The sequence below is a fragment of the Oncorhynchus masou genome, chromosome 29 (genome assembly GCF_036934945.1).
Source record: "Oncorhynchus masou masou isolate Uvic2021 chromosome 29, UVic_Omas_1.1, whole genome shotgun sequence".
Classification (NCBI taxonomy): domain Eukaryota; kingdom Metazoa; phylum Chordata; class Actinopteri; order Salmoniformes; family Salmonidae; genus Oncorhynchus; species Oncorhynchus masou.
In genome coordinates this window covers 34,316,107-34,337,228 of record NC_088240.1, presented here as the reverse complement: position 1 = coordinate 34,337,228, position 21,122 = coordinate 34,316,107, and the positions used below count along the sequence as shown (strand labels likewise).

Sequence of the window (21,122 nt, the reverse complement as noted above, 5' to 3'; positions counted from 1 at the left end):
GTTTTATATCTTTATGTTTGAAGCCTGAAATGTGGCAAAAGGTCGCAAAGTTCAAAGGGGCCGAATACTTTCGCAAGGCACTGTATGTCCTTAACACTCTGCACTCCACAAAAGCCCCTTTGCACAGAGCAGGGAGAGGTGGGGGGGCAAAGACTCAAGTCAACTCCTGAGTCAAAGCTTAATTTCCTTAGCATTAGGCAGAGTGCAGTCAGTGCATAGTAAACAGGGCCTAGCTAGGCCACATAACAGATGAGATTGAACTAAAGCAATCTACTCGCTTTACCTGAATGGGTTTCCCCCAAGCAGGACTTTGACTTCAACAGAGGGTAAATGTCAGTTACACAAACACCTCACCTCAATGCTACTTGATCCGCACCTGGCACACCGTCATGGCGGAGCGATGTTGATGTTATTTTGAGGAAGTGGTAGGTTTCATTGCTCGATTGCCTGGGTCGTAACGTTCTGCAGGTTGCAGATAGAAATATCACGAATAGAGCAGCTGACATATGTTCTACATAATATAGGCCTATTCCTGTCTGAACACTTCACAACACTGTGTCCTACTGATCACATCCCTTAAGTATAATGCTCACGGTTTGGAATTTTGGTGGCCTGTTGATAGGAAAGGCCCTATGCAAAGGTTGTGGCATGGGCAGATTGCTTGTGCAAAGGATACCATAGCTGGATGAGTGCCTGGAGAACGGTTAATTACACTGCCCCTGTATCTTTTAAACTAGTTGTACATTTGAATGGAGGGAAGGAAAAGGAAGTCTGCTGGGTTGTTGTCACACTTTCAAAGGAACTCTTGTCTGTTGAATTATGTCTTAATTTGCCAGTTTCTCAGAATTAAGTCCATAATTAATTGTTTTGTTAAAAAGTAGTAAGGGAGTGCACGCACACATGCTTTCTCTCTCACTTTCTCTCTCTTTCTCATGTTCTCTTTCTTTATATAGGCTTACATCAATAAGCCTACATCTCTCTCACACACTCACACACACACACACACATCATGAAATACACCAACTAGACTATGGTGTGTTAAGTCATAATGCGTGTTCAAAGGTTTGCCAGAAGGGCCATGTTTATGGGCATTACCTGCTTTGCCCATAGGCATGTCAGACTAAGGCCAATGGGGCCCAGTCACACACAGCTGGCTCTGGATGGGGAGCCAGTCTGCGTCCCATATGGAACCGTATCCCTACTCCAAATTTGACCTGGTCAAAAGTAGTGCACTATATATTGATTAGGGCGATATGTACATTGTAGTCTATAGGGGATTAGGGTGTGTTGTTTCCCTTTGGGGCTCATTATATGTTCTTATCTGTCAGTTGTACAACAAATAGGTTGTTGTTAATATTTGGTAAAAACACAATTGGCATTTAAGGGGTTGGCTATGTTTTGTCATAGATAAGTTGTTATCCCCTTTGTTCTCCTGATGGAGACCTAGACCTAGCAGATTTTTCAACACATTTAGGCTTACCCAACCAAACTATGCACCATTGGGCTAACAACCAAGCAACGGGCATAGAAATTGAACTGGTTGTTATATTCTGAAGTGCTGTGACCAGCGTGTTTTTCTATGCAGAAAAGGTCCATTTCACTCATAGGCCTCCACTGTTTCATATGTAAATTTGATTCTGTATTGTACAACAAAAGCCCCAAAATCCCGCCCTCTCCTCTATCTTGAATTTTAAGCAGTTCCTCTCTTCGACTACAATTATCGCATTAGTCTACCCTTAGTGGCTCTTACAAGAGGGGCCCCTCAAAAGAGCGCAGTTAGAATGTATACTGCTCATTACCAAAGGTTCTCTGGTCACATTAGGCAACAACGCCCCTCATTGTGACGGCCTAACCTTGCATCCTGAGCAGGGGACTGGAGCAAGCACCCCATTCCATTTATTGTTGCCTTCAAGCTAATGATCAAACAAAGTTCACCAGCCAGAAACCAGATACAGTAGAGACGAGCTACGTTAGAGACTAGCGACTGTAGAGACTAGCTGCTGTAGAAACAAGCTAAGGCATCCTTAACCAGCTACAGTAGAAAATGGTCTTCACAAAGATTCTGGGCATAAAACCAGCGACATACCTAGGGTTGAAAAATTCTGGTAACTTTCCCCAAGTTCCCAGGTTTTACAGAAATCCTGGCAGGATAATTCCCGGAATTGGGATGGCGTAAACATGAAAACTGGAATTCTCCAACCAGGATTTCTGGAAAATTTGGGAAAGTTACCGGAATTTTGCAACCTTACACATACCATATTTGTCCGTCTCCCCTTAGTGCCCCCCCCCCCCCCCCCCTGTAGGGTGATATTAGGTTGATCTCCCGCATCTTTCTACCCTTTACTGTCAGGTGTAACTCTGTGTACTGCACTGTACCTCACCATAATTACAGAAAGGTCTTTCCACCCCCATGTGCTCGCTATCCAAATATAATCTCTCTATGTAACCTGCCTCAACATGATTCAATAATGGCTCTCTGATGGAAGTTTGTCTGCCTCCGTATCACATATACCACCATAAAGCCCCCATCTTGCGGTTAGATCGTTTCCTGGGGTTTGTTTGCTCTCTCCCTTTTCTCAAGAGTTTTAAAACTCAAAATAATACCCCCCGTATATCAGGTAGTGATCTCCAAAAGGGACGCTTGTCCGACAAAAGACCTGGCCTCTCAGTCAACAAAACGAACCACCATCCCACTCGTAGCATGCTAAAGAGTTACCATAACAAATAGCAGACAGCGGTACAGGACCGGTTTGTTTGTTGTTTCTTCAGATCATTATCAGAACTCTTACATTGTGCTCTGTGGGACAGCACTCGCTCGATGCAATCGACTGCGGATTTCACAAATGAAAAAGGTGCATGGATGACTTTTCTACAACTGGTTTGTTGACCTTTCTTTTAACACAGGTTCCATAACCGGATAAATACTTTGACCTCATATTGGATTATCTGACTTTTTTATTATCTTGCAGTGATCACTGAGGTGGATTACAGAAACCAAGATGGTGTTGCAGGCCATAGCACGGTGCTTGTATGAATTATTTACATTCAACAGTTGTAACTGTGAAGTCAAAATTGTTCACTTTAAAAGGGCAAATGATTTGGAAATCATACAAATGCCTTGTTTCCCCATGGTTTGCTCCTCCATGCTCCTGTTGTTCCTGCTGTCAGAGAGAACATTCTGTTCTCATCTGTACTTAGAATAAGGCACAAAGGAGCATGGAATTTAAAGCACTCATCAGACTCAACCTGCAGCCACCCATGGCACACACTGGGACCAAATGTAACACAACAGTTGGAGAAACCTTTCCTGTGTTTCTATGGAGAAGTGCTTTATGGTTTGGCATTCCAGGCTCATTTCACAAGAGGGAGTTTGATGTGACTCAAACTTAACTTTAGGGCACTTAACTCTTTAGGGCACTTAACTCTATGGACTGCACTGGAGTAGCAATTACAGTCAATCGTTATGTTAGTAATTAGCCCACCAACAGGTATGAAAGTGTCAAAGGGGTACTTACCCCAAACCCCCATAATCAGCTGTCAGACTTTGGCATCCCACCCTGTGTGTGTAAAGTCTGGGACCCCTTTAATAACAACAGGGTGCTGTTTTGAAAGGCCTCCAAAACCATGCACAATAATACACACACACAGAGACAAAGAGACACACACACAACTGCATATCCTGGAAATGTGGAGCCACAGAATACACACAGAAAGACAAAGAAATTGTCAAACTTGAATAGACGGAAAAGATCCCCCCCTCTCTTAAAACAAATGGCCCGTTCTAAACCCCATGTTGTCCTAATGTTGTCCATCAGACACAAAGACTGCAGACTGCAGGCCCATTCATTCATACTGTAAAACAGCTAAACACAGTGATGAAGTCAGATCCCTTAATCCTGGCTGGAATGTCTGTCCAGCCCCGGCAGCCTCATTGGTCTCAGCACCAGTTTGCTGCTTATCACTCCAACTGCAAACAAATGTGATGTTGTGGGCTCTAAAAAAGATCAGGGGGAAACAATCCAATTTTCACCTGAAAACAGTCCTGTTTTGTTACAGTTTACTTTGATCAACTATTTGGCCCCTTGTTTGTTCCCAGGAGTAACAATTAGGCCTAAATGTTCAGAAATGAGGTGAGTGCTTTTCATGCAAATGCCATGATATTAATTGAAACTTTACTAGGGTGAAGAAAGAATGCACAAGTACTACACAGACTTCCATGTAGCCTACTTGTTTGGGTTTCTGAACTGTTAGTACTGTACCAAGGAGTACTAGGACTCTCACTCCAGTGGGGTCACGGGTTGTTCCACCAATTCGGTCCCTTTTGAGATCTGTAGAAAAACAACTTTAGATTTCACCTCATTTTAACATTCTGTCAAAGAGCACGTTAAACTTAATAAAAATACAAAAAAACATGTTTTCCCATCTCAGGAAGTTAGATAAAATATAAAATACTATAAATAGTGCCTATTAACCTTTTCACCCAACAAACGGGTGTGATCATTCTACAGTGGTCCCTGCTCCTGCTGCGTACGCTCAAACTGGTGTGAATATTTAGAACGTCCAGTTGTGATTGACGCAACAATCAGCATTTGAGCTGGCCACACTGTTTTTTTCACAGAAACATTTTGCACAAACACAGTCCTTACATAGTTATGTCCAGAATGTGACCAGTTTATTTTTGGATATAATGTTCAGAGACGTAGCTATCATCCAAACACAATCATCCAAACCGGAAAATGTAGGCTACATTTGTCCTAACGCTAACGGAGGAAAGATTGACGTAACACAAGTGGTCATATTTTAATTCTCGGCTGACAGAAACTAAAATATGAATTAGCTAATAGCAATTACTATTTATAATTAATCACATAACGGGTGAGCTCACCATTGATCAAAATAATTGAGTAAAACACTTTCTAGAAATCGAAAGTAATCCGACGATGGGGTAGTTTGTGCGCGCCACCATGTTTGTTTTTTTCCGCATCAACCAAAGATGAGAGGAGACAAGATGAGTTTTATCTGTTTATGGTATGCATGTTGAAGGGGGTGTGTCGTCTACGATCATTCACTTCCCTTCATTCACTTCCGGAAGTTTACCCTAAAGATGAGTGAACCATTCCTTCACCTCATTATAACATCTTTGGTCTGACAGATGTTTACGTAACACCTAGAACGCATTGTATAATGTCAACAAACATGGCACCACACATACACAGCTGGCAAATAGCTTAGCAGTAGCTCATTATAATCAGTACAACCTTCAAAAAAGTATTTTACACACATCATAGGTGTCCATTACAATCAATGCAATAATCAGAATGCATTATTTGTCACCAGAACTTAAAAACATTTGAATAAAAATGTAAATGCATTATGCTCCATACATACATACATACATACATACATACATACATACATACATACATACTGTATGCGCCAACGACAACACGATATACAGAAAATAAGGAACTTGCTTTGTATGTTGTAAAAGCGTTACATGGTCGCTGCCCGTATCATTTGCATAGTGCAGAAAATACCCGAGAGTTCAGGGGCCTTACTTTAACAAAGTTAACAATTTTCACTGTAGTGTCCAAAACGTCTTTCCAGCTGTCATGCATTCCCTTGGCAGCAAGAGCCTCTCGGTGGATGCTGCTGTGTACCCAAGTGGCATGGGAGCAACTGCTTGCACACACATTACCACTCCTCTATGTCTCCCTGTCATGGCTTTTGCGCCATCAGTACAGATACCAACATGAGCAGCAGCTACGTTTGGCTACATACGGACCGTTAGGGGAATTCCCACGAGAGAGTAATGGTTAATGTGATTGGATGTTATTTATTTGACTAGGCTACCTGTATTTGACATTGTGTTGTTATTATTTCGTTGAACACTAGATGGTTTAATTTTATTTTTGGCAGTGAAATGAGGCTACTCGGGCGAGAGAAAAAACTCACCCAAATGTATAACTCCATTGGAAAATATAAATGGACTGATTGAAAATGTGAAGGAGAAAAAATTGCGCTTACCCCAGTTTGGGAATACCTGCTCTACACAATGACTCCTTGTTTTGTCACAAACTGAAATTAGACAAACTATTATAATTTTTGCAACCAGGAAATGGCTGAGCAATTTCTGCATAATGTACCTTTTTAAAGCTAGTTTCCTGTAATTCCACACCTTTTGTCATGGGGCTGAGAAAATAATTGCACCTTCAAAGCGAATGTTTTGCAATTCTACACCATGGGGCTGAGAGACAATTTGCTGTTTTAATGCTAATTTAATGAAATTATACACATTTTACCATGGGTTATGCCTTGTTCCAATGCTATCTGAGTGACTCAAACATAACAAAATCAGTGGGGACATAACATTCAATTTTTAGAATTTTTGATTCTAACTATACTGACTATACCGTTTTTATTTTGGTGATTGTTAATTCTCAAAGATGATCTTCTTTAAAAATAGACTGCTCCTTTTTCTACATGCTTCATATCTGGATTTAGGTGTTTAAGTTTAAACAGAAAACGTTTTACCACCCCCCCCCCCCAAAAATGTCTCCATTATTATTTTCTTAATTTTTTGTAATTGTTTTTTTGCAGTGGCACACCCGATTTAGAAGCAGCGGTGCGCTGCTGCTCAATGCATATAGGGGAAACACTCATTAAAATGCTGTTAAAATTCAATATTGATCTTGCACAATTTTTGTTAGGGGACTCAAAAGGCACTGATTTTGTGGAACAACCAACATACCCTAGGCCAAATGTTATAGTTGATGAGGTTATCAAATCCATAAGATGGGGCGGCTGGTATCCGAGTGGTTAGAGCATTGGGCCAGTAACCGAAAGGTTGTGAAATCGAATCCCAGAGCTGACAAGGTAAAAATCTGCTGTTCTACCCCTGAACAGGGCAGTTAAGCTACTGTTCCTAGGCCGTCATTGTAAATAAGAATTTGTTCTTAACCGACTTGCCTAGTAAAAATAAAGGTTAAAATAAGATGAGTCATCTATTTTGATATCAGTAGTTGATTGTATGTGTGGATCTCTAAATACAAGCTATATTTATAACTGCACTTGTTTCACATCCATGGGGGGAGTGGAGTGCCTGTTACACCCTGTGGAGATGGAGCACAAGAGAAAGTATTTTTGCTCCCCCCTTTGGCATAATTTCAAATCACATCCCCCTCCCACTTAATCCGGGTTGCCCAGCCTGCGCTGGAATGGACAAGATAATCAGAGGAGTCTGCCACAGACAGACTTGATGAGCTGGCAAAGTTTTTTTTAAGCCATCTTGGTTGTGCCACCAAATCTGAGGAAAATGCCTAAAGTATGGCTCTTCAGTTGTTTAGAACCGGCACTTGGGCATTCTAATTGCATTGCTGTAGTTTTCAATTAAGGTTTTGAAAGATTATTTAGATATTCTGTTGACTCCCTGTTTGGACCAATGGATTAACCCCTAGTAAACCTGCTGCTTGTGATGAGGGCCAAATATTTTGAGGAGTATAGTGGATACAGAAGCTCCTATGATGGAAGAAGGTTTAGGCTAGGGGTTGTCTAGAGTGAGTCTAGTCAAGCCTATTTGAGATTGTCAAGATGGAATGATGTTTATGTGTTGGCTCCCCGTCCATACAACATTGTCAAAGGTCCTGCCCAATCCAACTATCCCCCAGTAGTCAATAAACAAACAGACTTTTGAACAGGGCCCTTTTGTGATTTGTGCTGGCCCAGATCTGTAATCATGGTATTGGGGCTTCGACGAATGATGTGCATCTTCGGCTGTGCCTTCCTCCTCCTCCACCAGGCGTGGATGTGACAGTAATTCCGGCAGATTCCCTGTAATCCTGATAATGGCGATTTGTGTCTCTGGAACTAATCCCCTGGATTTATCCCCACGAGGGGCAATTAGCAAATTAATTCCCCCCAAAATAATTTTCTTCATCCATCCAGCCAGACACACCACAGCACCATTGGTTTTTTAAAGATGCATTATGAGTTTGAGTTTGAGTTTATTTTTATTTTTACAGGGACAGTGCACATTAATCAACGTTTCAGTAAAAGTGCCGGTTTTAGCCAGCCGGCTAATTTTCAACCGCAGTCCCTGGGCAGGTTATTAAAAACAATTACAATATAGACAATAGCAACATAGAACAAGCAAGACATAGCAACATAGGACAAGCAAGACGTAGCATACAGACAGAGCAAAAAGCAGCAAGACAAAATTCATAAAAGCAACAAAGTGTTTCCACACCTCACAAGCTACAGACAACAGATAACATGGAAAGCGGCAACACACAGCTAGGGACCATGTTCACAAATCTGATTGACCTTTAGCCATGTCTTCAAGCATTTTGTGAAAGTGTGATATGTGGTGCAGTTATGTGTGTCTGATGGCAGTGTATTCCAGACATGGGAAGCTCTCACAGAGAATGCAGATTTACTAAAGGTGCTTTTCCTTAGGGGAACTATACAGTCACCTCTCATGGCAGACCTTGTGGATCTGCTGCCATATGTCTGGGTTTTCTGTTTAACAAAAATATTGAGTGGAGGGGGAGCCAGGCCATTAAGGATCTTGAATACAAGACATGCGTCGGTGTATTGCACAAGATTTTCCCAACTCAAGAGCTCATGCTTTCTAAGGATGTGACAATGATGGTGGCTATTGGGCTTCCTATCAAGCACTTTGAGAGCCTGTTTGTAGACAGACTGAATAGGTTTTAATGTTGTACAGCAAGCTTGGGCCCAACTAGTCAAGCAGTATGTTAAGTGGGGGAGTATCATAGAGTTGAAGTACAGTTTTGCTACCTCTGTTGTCAAACAATTTCGTATAAATCGGAAATTAGCTAGGTTGAATTTAGTTATTTGAATGACCTTTTTCACATGCTTTTTAAAAGAGGTTGGAATCAAGTATGATGCCAAGGTACTTAAAATCGGATACCACCTGGAGCTTCTCCCCTGACACATAGACATCTGGCTCAGTAGCATCTGTTGCCCTCTTTGTGAAGAACATGCAAACAGTTTTTTTCACATTGAGATGCAAACACGAGTCACTGAGCCACTTTGTAACCTGGACCATTACAGTAGTGAGTTCTTGTGCAGCTTGTTGTTTGCTCTTTGCATGCACATATATCACTGTATCATCTGCATACATTTGAACTTCAGACCCAGTACAGACAGAAGGCAGATCATTAATGTACAGGCTGAACAGGAGGGGCCCCAGTATGATAGGGTGACAGCTCATTGCTCACTCTGACACACTGAGTTCTGCCTTCAAGGTATGATTTCATCCATCTCAAGGCATCAGGGGAAAAGTTGAACTTTGACAATTTTGTGATGAGAATCTCATGGTTAACAGTATCAAAAGCCTTCCTTAGGTCCAGAAACAAAGCCACAACAGCACCCCCTTTGTCCATCTTGGACTTCACATTTTCCAGAAGAAAGCAGTTGGCCGTTTCTGTGGAGTGTTTCGCTCTGAAGCCAAACTGCATGGAGTGTAATGTGAAGGGGCTGTTGTTGAGGTGGGCAATCAGTTTTTCTGCTACACACTTTTCAACAACCTTTGACACCACAGGTAGTATACTAATGGGCCTGTAGTTACTCACGTCAGCAGGGTCGCCTGATTTAAAGATGGCCGTTATTATGGCCGACTTCCATACCCTTGGAAACACACCAAGACCAATAGATGTGTTGGTGACCTTAGTAAAGGGGCCAATGAGTGACTCTTTGTAGTTTTTAAGAAAGGTAGAGTCCATCCCAAACACATCTTTGGCTTTAGAGTTCTTTAGTGAGCTAATCACCTTGTTCACCTTTGACTCAGGAACCTCCCTTATGATAAAGACAGGTTGAGTGTCATTCACTAGCACTGAGCCCAAGAAACCGGTGGAGGGGTTCTGTGTCAGTGCCCTGACAGAGTCAATAAAGTAGGAATTGAAGGCTATTGCTATTTCGACTGCATCCTGTGTTAGATTGTTATTCACCATGATTTCTAGTCTTTGCAGTGTTACTATGGTCTTTCCCTGTTAACTTTTTTAGATTCTCCCATATCAATTTAGAATTTCCCTTTGCCTCACCAATTATGTTAATAAAAAAGTTTGCCTTGGCCTGTCTGATTTCTTTCATCACCTTATTTCTCAACATGGTTGCTGTTATTATTGTATCGTTTACACTTTTATGAATATGAATTAGGAAAATGGGTCACTTCTTGGACTAGGGCCATGACTGAGTAATAGATTTGATGTGTTCAATGTAAGCAAAATGTCTTCATGTGGGCTATTTTGGAATGCATACAGTCAGTTAGGGATGGGCATTTGAAATTAATAATATAAATATTTTTTTTTTGGGGGGGGAGATAGTCACACAAAAAAGACACATGCCACAGGGTGCTATACCGCTATAACAGTAGCCTAGGCTAACAGCAACAGTGAAAGAGAAGTCTGATGTTTGCCATCATAAAACTGATTCTGTTTCAACATTTTTTGATGAGTGTTTTGTATTGATCTGTGTCAGGTCTTGTGGACCTTCCGTTGGTGTACGCCTGTAGGCTAATCGCTGAGGTGGGGAAAATAGCATACTGTTGTCAGGGCTGACTGGAGGGCTACATGCAGTATGATAGTAAAATGCCTTTTTATATAAAATGCAACCCATAACCTATAGCCCATGAGAGAAAATTTGCTTGAAAAATCAAACAAATCACTTTGTCCGTCCCCAGAACTGTAGGCTACATTTACTGTATGCATCTGAAAACAATCTGAAAACAATACCAAAGCCACATAACGTCTGAAGCAGCAGGAGCTCAATGCATCGTAGGCTACATAGTTAAACACTACATTCAAAACGCTACATTCAAATACAAGTTTGTTGTTTTATTAAAAGGTTCAATGCAGCCATGTTTATCTCAATATCAAATGATTTCTGGGTAACAATTAAGTACTTTACTGTAATTGTTTTCAATTAAAATGGTAAAAATAAATAAATAGCTTCTTAGCTAAATGCAATTTCTCATGCAAGAATTTTGCTAGGGGTGGTTTGAGACAGAGGCCTGTCTCAAATGTGTAATCTGCAAACTAGCTGTTTTTGGCAGAGAGGAGGGCAAACTATTTGTTATTGGTCTATTTACTTATCTAGTGAACTTATCTAGTGAAATCACCAGGTGGTCCAAAAATCCCATCCAGCCAAACAAGCAGAAATTTTCAAACAGCTCTTACACTAAATGTACATTATCATAACTTTTTCACAGTATTATTCCAACCTCATAGTGTGGAAATATATATAAAAAACAAGGAAATTACATTTTGGACTGCTCTGCCCATTTTAATTTAAACATGTCAAATGTCATGTATATCCTTGTGTCTAACGATGTATCATGGATAATTTCATTTAGACAAAGATGTTAAAATGTTTAAAAAATATATATATAAAATTAATACTCTCACAAGTGTTCGAATACTGAACGTCTGTTCGGATATCCGGATATTTGATTAACCGCACCCATCCCTAAGTCAAATGCTATCTTCTTCCCCATAGCAGTGCTGATCTCTGTGAGGATGTTATTCTCATCATTGGTTGAGGCAAAAACAAATTGTGAAGAAATGTTTGGGAATAAGTGTCGAAGATGTCCCATTGTCAGGATCATTAGTGAACAGACTGTAAACACATGGTCAAACTGTGACCCCACAGAGGTAGCCTACAGTAAATGGTGTCTGTACTGTATGCCCAGTCCAGCTTGTTCAGCACAAGCAATTGTGGCACTCCAACTCATCCCCGGGCTTGTTTCTTCCTTGGCGCTAACTAGAGGATTGACTGATTATGATTTTTCAACGCCGATACCGATTATTGGAGGACCAAAAAAGCCGATACCGATTAATCGACCGATTGTTTAAAAATATATATATTTGTAATAATGACAATACAACAATACTGAATGAACACTGATTTTAACTTAATATAATACATCAATAAAATCAATTTAGCCTCAAGTAAATAATGCAAAAACAAAGTGTTGGAGAAGAAAGTAAAAGTGCAATATGTGCCATGTAAGAAAGCTAACGTTTAAGTTCCTTGCTCAGAACATGAGAACATATGAAAGCTGGTGGTTCCTTTTAACATGAGTCTTCAATATTCCCAGGTAAGATGTTTTAGGTTGTAGATATTATAGGAATTATAGGACTATATCCCTCAATATCATTTGTATTTCATTTACCTTTGACTATTGGATGTTCTTATAGGCACTTTAGTATTGCCAGTGTAACAGTATAGCTTCCGTTCCTCTCCTCGCTCCTCCCTGGGCTCGAACCAGCAACACAACGACAACAGCCACCACCAAAGCAGCGTTACCCATGCAGAGCAAGGGAAACAACCACCCCAAGGCTCAGAGTGATTGAAGTTTGAAACGTTATTAGCGCGTGCTAACTAGCTAGCCATTTCACTTCGGTTACACCAACCTCATCTCGGGAGTTGATAGGCTTGAAGTCATAAACAGCGCATTGCTTGACGCACAACAAAGAGCTGCTGGCAAAACGCATGAAAGTGCTGTTTGAATGAATGTTTACGCACCTGCTTCTGCCTACCACCGCTCAGTCAGATACTTAGATACTTGTATGCTTGAATGCTCAGTCAGATTATATGTAACACACGACACACTAGATAACATCTAGTAATATCATCAATCATGTGTAGTTAACTAGTGATTATGATTGATTGTTTAATGCTAGCTAGCAACTCACCTTGGCTTACTGCATTCGCGTAACAGACAGTCAGTCTCCTTGTGGAGTGCAACGAGAGAGAGAGGCAGGTCGTTATTGCGTTGGACTAGTTAACTGTAAGGTTGCAAGATTGGGTCCCTCGAGCTGACAAGGTGCAAATCTGTCGTTCTGCCCCTGAACGAGGCAGTTAACCCACCCTTCCTAGGCCGTCATTGAACATAAGAATGTGTTCTTAACTGACTTGCCTAGTTAAATAAAGGTATAAAAAATACATAAATTAAAAAAATATATATATATAAAAAAAAAAAAAAAATGGCAAATCGGTGCCCAAAAATACAGTGTTCCGATTGTTGGTGAAAACTTGAAATTGGCCCTAATTAAATCGGCCGTTCCGATTAATCGGTCGACCTCTAGCGCCAACAGTCTCTTTTACTCAACTTGCCTGACCAGTTTCCAGATCTCTGGCCCCTGGGCTCAGAGCATTCCATGTTTAGCTATCCTATGTTTACTTGTCCCTCATAATTGATTGTCAGAACAAAACGGCACTGTAGGTCCCGACTCCCTTGTCCCTGGCCCTGTTAGATATGAGCGGAATGAAGAGACTAAGAGAAGCCCCTCTGTGTCTCAGGGGGCCCTTGGCTCTACTAACATGTGGCAGGTGACTTATTTCTTTCTTCTCACTCTCAGGCTCTTTCTTCTATCTCTCTTTTTCTGTCTCTTGCTGTGTCGCTGTCTCTGATTCTCTGTCCCTTTCTCTCTGTCTTTCTTTCCGTCTCACTCTCAAAATATATCTTTGTACTTTTTAAATTATGCATTTCTTCTTTTTAATTAAGGATGTGTGTCTTTTTACACCCCGAAGACAAAATGTGTTAAGAATAGACTTTACAATAGATTACGTAGGCTAAACAGTAGCATTTTATCCTATCTGAGCTGAATCAAGCTGGCAAGCCTATTTATAGAAAGCTTTCTAAACGGTTAGTTCTCCTATATTTGGCACACGTAGAGATGAGAGAGAAAGACCCTTGCATGTTCATTGGTTTGTGTCAGAGCCTCTCTTCCCTGCCTTAACAAGCAGACGTGTCACCATTGTCAAACCACACCCACCATATCCTTTTATTTTCAGTCACTGTTACCACTTGAGGTTTTGTCAGGGTTAACCATAACCACAAGCTCATATTGTTGTGGTTTCTTAAGCCATATGGCACTCTCAGGCTATGTTTTGAACTTTAAATTCAAAATCCTTTTTCCTGTTGTTTAGATAAGTCTCAAGGATTATACTTAAAATATAAATGATTTTTGTCTAGCCTTTTTGGTGTTTGAGATGATATAGTGAATACATTCCTTAAGCAGTAGGCCCTAAATCTTATCCAGGGATGAATCAACCTGTGGTGCCTGGCGCCTCCCAGGTTCATGTTTATATTTTGAGTTCATTGTCATGTCTATGGCTCAGTGAACGAGGATAGCCTGACTATGCGTGACAGTACATTATTGGCAATTGTTTGATTGACTTGTGTGTAGTGTGCTTTGTACAGCTCGGAGCATACTGTCAATAGCTCGGAGCATACTAGCTGCAGACTAGAAGATTTCATGCCTAGGTTACTTCTCAAAATGGATGAGGCGAGGGTACAGTGGGCTAAATGATTGTCATGTGTTGTGATTCAGTACAGTAAATGACATTCGACTTATTTCAACCCTGCTGATTCGGTTGAAAACGAGACTGTTCTCTCTGAATGGGAATTCTATCCCATTACCCTCCTGGACCTATCAAACATAATCATTAACAAATCATATCACAATCAGCCAGGGCCAGAGATTTTCCCACACAGCATTTGAAGACTGTGTGTGTCAGTTTCTAGAGGCACTCGAGTCATCACCACTAGTTAATTACAGGGCTGTGGTAAGGCTTCACACTGTGGAGGGAGGCTGGCTGATGAGAGATGGCTCTGTTCGTGATCACTGCAGCCCTGGAAGTGGCCTTTAATGCCTCCGTCCTGTAATTGTCCTGCAGTGAGTGGAGAGTTACATCATCCATGCATTGCTTCACGAGAGCAATAGATTAGTAGTAGATTAAAAGGACATATGATGTTACACTGTAGACAGGGCTGTCCCAAAATGAACTATGTTGATGTGCAGGACACAGTAGGCTTCTTTTATGTATTCATTCATGTCTGTGGTTTGGTGTTTGAACGCCCTTCAACCGATTCTAACCAAATGATTTATTAACACATTCACCTTACAACAGGAATGCTGTTCGACCTTCACCTCAAAAGTATTTTGATCTAGTGTCTCCATCTCTCTGTTCCTCAGGGGCTATCCTGGGCCGGTCAGAGACGCAGGAGTGTGTCCACTACAACTACAACCCCAACCCTGCTGCCATCCAGGAGAACCGGGGTAACCGCAGTGGCATCGAGACGTGTGCCGGGGAGAAGGACAAGCGGAGACACTGCTTTGCCACCTGGAGGAATGTGTCGGGAACCGTAGATATCGTCAAGCAGGGCTGCTGGCTGGATGATACCAACTGCTATGACAGGTAGGGCCTATTGCATCAGGGCTCTGTGGGGGTGGGTTGGATAACATGTGTGATCTGTTACAACACACCAATGACACACGGGGGAATAACTAAGTGTATCATTGGTGTTTTGCAATGGATGACAAATGTTATCAGTATAATCAGTGAAGACGACTCTTATAGGCCTATCTAGTACCTCCATTCTGTGTGAGGACTTGGTCGTCCCATGAAGATAATGTGAAAGGTGTCGAATGTGGAGGATGAAAAATCATCATGAACGTGGTTCCTTGCAGGCTAGACATTTAAAAATAAATGTCAGCATTAGCAGTCTCAACTTGTTCTAACAGCTACACTACTGCGATAAACAATTGAGCTTCTTCAAGTAATTTAACACCTGCAGTATTTGTTTTAAACAATCGAGGCCTAGATGTTTGCATATTGCACATTTGCCCTGTGAGCCAGAACAGACAGATTGAGATGGATGAAATGTTTCCTCACTCAGAGTTATATATATATATATATATTTATATATATACCTGATGTTTAAGTGTAACACTTTAGCACCTCTTCACTTGTGTAAACATGTTATTGCTGTTAAGCTTTGCTCCCCCTCCATTTCACCAAATTGTGATGTTATCTGCCCAGCTATCCATCCAGCATGTCAGCTAGCGTTGCCAGAAAAATTCTCTGTCATAGCGTGCGAGAACCCAGGCCGATTTACACGGCGGGTCTTGTCTTAGCATGCCGATGAACCCGTTTACCTTCCATCTGCAGTAACCAAATCGATGTGTTTTTGAAGTGTGGCATGCTGCCATGTGATTACTCAATGTAGAGCAATGTAGAGCAACAGGTAGCTCCGACCGTGCGGCAACTTACCAACGCGTGTATAGTCTCCATGTAAACAACAGCCAAACGTTTTTTTTCAAACATCATTTGGAGTGAATACTGCTCATTTTGTTTCAGCTTGGGTTAATCAGCTTGTTTATCTAGTCAAGGATGTTTAGAGAACGGAGTGTAGCTTTGATATGGTTTAACTGCCATGGAATGTCAGTTTGCCAGTTAAATATAGAATTCATTCTTTTTTTCCTTTGTTTTTTGTTGATTTGACTGAGTTCCAAACGTACGAGGTGAAACACAAAAATACTTGTTTGCAGGAAGTAGCCTTCTGTACCTACAGCAACATGAACTACAACATCATATTTTTACATTCATTATATTACTATTCCTGTAGAGCTCCAGTCTAAAGCTCAAGGACAGTTTCCGAAATATCATATTTTCCTTAGATATACATACAATTGTAACCTAAAGAAGCAAAATAAGTTGCAAAAATACTTTAGACAAGGGAAGGTTTGCTAAGCTATTGGGGCCTGAAGGGACCAACATTTTGCTACATTGTTATGACAGCATTGTCTCTCTCTTTTCCAGAACTGAATGTGTGGAGACGAAGGAAAGTCCAGATGTGTTCTTCTGCTGCTGTGAAGGAAACATGTGCAACCAAAAGTTATTCTACACCCCCGACAACACACAAGCTGTTCAGAGTAAGTTGTGTGTGCGTATGCTTGTGTTTCTGTATGTAGTAACACCATATCAACTGAAAAATATGTTATGCTCAAATCTGACGTCCTTGACTTTGTCTGAAGCGTGACCTTTTGACTTTTGTTACGACATGAAACAAAATAAATAACCCAATATGTTAGTCATCTTTATTCTCTCACGTTACATAACGCTGATGCTCTGCATAACCGCTCTGCTTCGTCAAATCTGCATCATATTCCGGGAAGTGTGCAGCGTGATGTGGTGTTCCTAGTTCCAGTGAGTGTGCAGTGAACTCCGGCATGTGCCATGGTGTGTCTGACCATATCCTGTGTGGCTTCCTGTGTGTCATTCATCAGGGATTGCTGTGTCTTTAAGATTAAAAGGGGATGATCTGTCCTCCTTATCCCCGTTGAGCTAACGGGCCTCACTGCTAAACAACCTCTTAGCAGGAGGAAGAATGCAGTGACTCAGAGGAGGTGTAGCTTGCTGGGTCTGGGCAAACTGACATCAGCTTCCTCCATTGGTGCTGCTCGCTCTGCCAAGCAACAATCCTTCCTGGAAATCAATCTACATTCTTCCCGTAATTGTTGATTTAAAAAAAAAGATATATAATAATCTGAGCACATCCTCAAAGAATGCAGAATAGAAACATCTAATCAGAAATCTCTTAATGTTCCTTGGTTCTGGAATTTCTTGGTCCTGGCAAAACATGTTTTTTATTACCACATCCTCAGTTGAGTATAAAGAAAAATCTAATCAGTGATCAGAAATGCCTTAATGTTGTGGGTGGGTTACTCCTTTTCCTCTTGTGCTATTGTTGCTCAACAATGAACAGAATTGCCCTTTTCAGAATAGTCATATTAATTCATGGGGAAAACATTTGTGTGTTCTTGCATTGGAGTCAGATAGAGGTTATACAATAGATACACTCACTGGTCATTTTATTAGGTACACCCATCTAGTACCGGGTCGGACTACAGAACAGCCTGAATTCTTTGGGTTGTGGCGTTCAGTAGTTGCTCAATTGGTATCAAGGGACCTAACATGTGCCAGGAAAACATTCCCCACACCAGTACACCACCGCTACCAGCCTGTACCATTGATACCAGGCTGGATGGGTCCATATGGACTCATGCTGCTTACCCCAAATCTTGACTCTGCCATCAGCATGACGCAAAAGGAACCAGACTTTGTTGGAACAGGCAATGTTTTTCCAATCCTCAATTGTCCAGTTTTGGTGATCACATGCCCACTGGAGCCGCTTCTTCTTGGTTTTAGCTGACAGGAGTGGAACCTGGTGTCTGCTGCAATAGCCCATCTGTGACAAGGATTGAGGAGTTGTGCATTCTGAGATGCCGTTCTGCACACCACTGTTATACTGTGCCATTAATTGTTTGTTTGTGGCCCGCCTGTTAGCTTGCACGGTTCATGCTATTCTTCTTCGACCTCTCTCATCAACGAGCTGTTTTCGCCTACCTGACCGCTGCGGACTGGATGTTTTTTGTTTGTCGCTCTATTCTTGGTGAAAAGCCCAGGAGGGTGGCCGCTTGGCAGGTGCGCCGGATCAAGTATTCTGAAATACTGGCTCCGGTGCGCCTGTCACCGACTATCATACCACACTCAAAGTCGCTTAGGTCACTAATTTTGCCCATTCGAACAGTAACTGAATGCCTCAATGCCTGTCTGCCTGCTTTATATAGCAAGCCACGGCCACGTGACTCAATGTCTGTAGTAGCAGTGCATTTTCATGAATGGGGTGGAGTACCTAATAAACTGGCCACTGACCATATTAAATCTTTGGGTGGGGAGATGGGCTCTACTACAGTACATTAGGCATGTCTTTCTCCCTCTGCTTATTCAACTAAACACGTACGTATTTGCAGCAGTGACTAACTAGATGTGGAATTCCCTGGATATTTGGAATTAAAAGCTCGGTCGGAGCCTTACTATCGTATCGAGCATGAGGCTCGATACGTGAGCATGATGCACATGCTCACAGCTGCTTTTTTTAACCTAGCAACAGGGCCTCTCTGGGGATGAACCATGCAGGAGTGAATAGAAAGAGGGAGAGAACGGGAGAGAGCTTGACCTTCTGACCAGAGCGGCTCCATGCCTGAGTGGCGTGTACAGTGTGGTGATCCTATTGCCCTGGGGGCGAGGTGGGGGCGTGGAGAGCAGGGAGCACGCAGCAGGCAAGAGGAGGCATGTTGGAGAGTGGGGGGGTTTGGGTCTGATGTATTTTTCAGCTCAAAGAGGCTAATCCGGGTTCTTATCCCACTTGCATCTAAAGTAGAGCACTGGGCAGAGAGCTGGGAGAGGGGGAGGGGAGCAATGGGTATAGAGGGGGAGGGGCATGGCAAGGGGGGGTTGTGGCAGGCAGGCAACAGCAGCATCACAAACAGTGCCCCCTCTTTAACCACGCAATGTTACTGCCTGTTGCCAGTTCAGCTGAGGTCCCCCACATAGAGCAGTAACGATACACACATACACACACTGGATGTCACGCTGGCAGGCGAGGGAAGGGGTATCCACCGCAGCGGTGAAACGAGTCCGTGTTGAGATTACTGGAGCTGCTGCTTTGGCAACGAGTCACAATCAAATCTTATCTCTCTTTCATGAAGCCCTGTAAAGGGACTGTGCCAGGATGGGTGCCTGCGAACCAAACAGGCTTTAGACAGATACACTAACTCACTCAATCACCAAGCCTGTGGCTCCACAGTTAACAGGGCTACTAGATTAAAGCTAGTTTTTACTGAATTGTTAGGGATAAAATCATCGGATGCTCTCTGCGTTCAGGTTTCGTGTGTGTGTGTGTTTGTTTAACTATTCTTGTGAATACCGGAAGTCCTCACAAGGATAGTAAAGCAAGGATAATTCGGACAAGTGGGGACATTTTGCGGGCCCCCACGAGGAAAAATTATATTTTAGACTTAGGTTTAGGGTTACAATTAGGGTTAGACTTAAGGTTAGGGGTTACGGTTAGGAATAAGTGTTAGGTATAGTTTTAGGGGTTTGCTGTTTGCGATTAGGTTAGGTTAGATAAGGTTAAGGTTAGGGAAAATAGGATTTTGGCTGGGAATCAATTCTTTGGTCTCCACAAGGATAGCAATACAAAACTGTGTGTGTGTGTGTGTGTGTGTGTGTGTGTGTGTGTGTGTGTGTGTGTGTGTGTGTGTGTGTGTGTGTGTGTGTGTGTGTGTGTGTGTGTGTGTGTGTGTGTGTGAGAGAGAGAGCTGGGCGATATGGACAAAACCCATATCAAGATAAATTGACTGAATTATCACAATGAAACGTTAAGTTTATAACGATGTACACCAAAGTTATATTTTTTAGTACATTACCCTTTAAACTACTACTATTACTTTGAATGTTGTAGCTATCAACTGTCCCATTAACAAGCACCCATATTAGCAAACGTATTTAATTTCAAACTTCACATTTTTCTAGTAGGTTATTTATCTTAATGAACAATTTCATGCCCACGATAAATGGTCGGTTTGGTCAGTTTATCATCCCAGCTCTAGTGTGTGTGTGTGTGTGTGTGTGTGTGTTTTTGTGCTCGCATGTGTGTGTGACTGAGAGCGAGATATCCTCTTGATTTAACCGTCACACTCATTGACACTAAGCCCGGATAGATTTGGCTGATTCCCAGCCCCAGAGAGACCCAGCTAGAAATGCATTTTATAAAAATGACATCAGCCAGCTAGAGTTGAGCCCATATCAGCCCTACATTATGAACACGGAGACCACAACACATAACCCATTTCGTTTTTCACATTCTTGGCAAAGTTATTAACAAAATGCTCTTTCAGCACTCCTTGATTTTGAGTACATCCTACAATAGTCCTTTTGTCCAGGCGTAATCTAGATTGATCTCATTTTACTCTCTGTCTTTCTTTCACTCTCTTTCCCACTCCCTCCCTCCCTCGCTCTCCCCTTCCCTCCATAGCAACGTCGAACCCGGTTACGCCGAAGCCTCCTCTCTTTACCACCCTGATGTACTCGTTGGTGCCCATCATAGGCCTCACTGCAATCATCCTCTTCTCCTTCTGGATGTACCGCAATCACAAATTGGCATACCCGCCAGTCCTGGTGCCCACACAGGTAAGAAAATACACAGCACTAATGTACAAAACCCTCTTTAGTTGCAAAAGCAGTTGTAGCTAGCTATGCAATGACTATTTGATAGACTAGCTACTGTATATCAATGATAGTTGTTCTCATTTGAGTTCGCCTGTAGCTAGCATTTGATCTATGTTGGCTGGATGGCGGAAGCAAGGTATTCCAAGTGTCCACAGATATACCACTGTAGACGCAACACCTCTTTGTTTTGACTATGGCCCGCTTTGTTGATAAACTTTTTCTCCATCATGACTAAAGTC

At 42.0% G+C, this 21,122-nt stretch overlaps 1 protein-coding gene across 1 annotated transcript in view; it reads left to right on the top strand.

Moving 5' to 3' along the window:
• The window catches only part of LOC135519397 (activin receptor type-2A-like), a 48,381-nt gene that overhangs the window by 8,585 nt on the left and 18,674 nt on the right, over positions 1–21,122 (top strand). Inside the window, exons 2-4 of the mRNA XM_064944593.1 lie at positions 15,003–15,225; positions 16,630–16,742; positions 20,690–20,844. Of these exons, the coding sequence (XP_064800665.1) occupies positions 15,003–15,225; positions 16,630–16,742; positions 20,690–20,844 (491 nt within the window). The remainder of the gene's footprint in view (positions 1–15,002; positions 15,226–16,629; positions 16,743–20,689; positions 20,845–21,122) is intronic.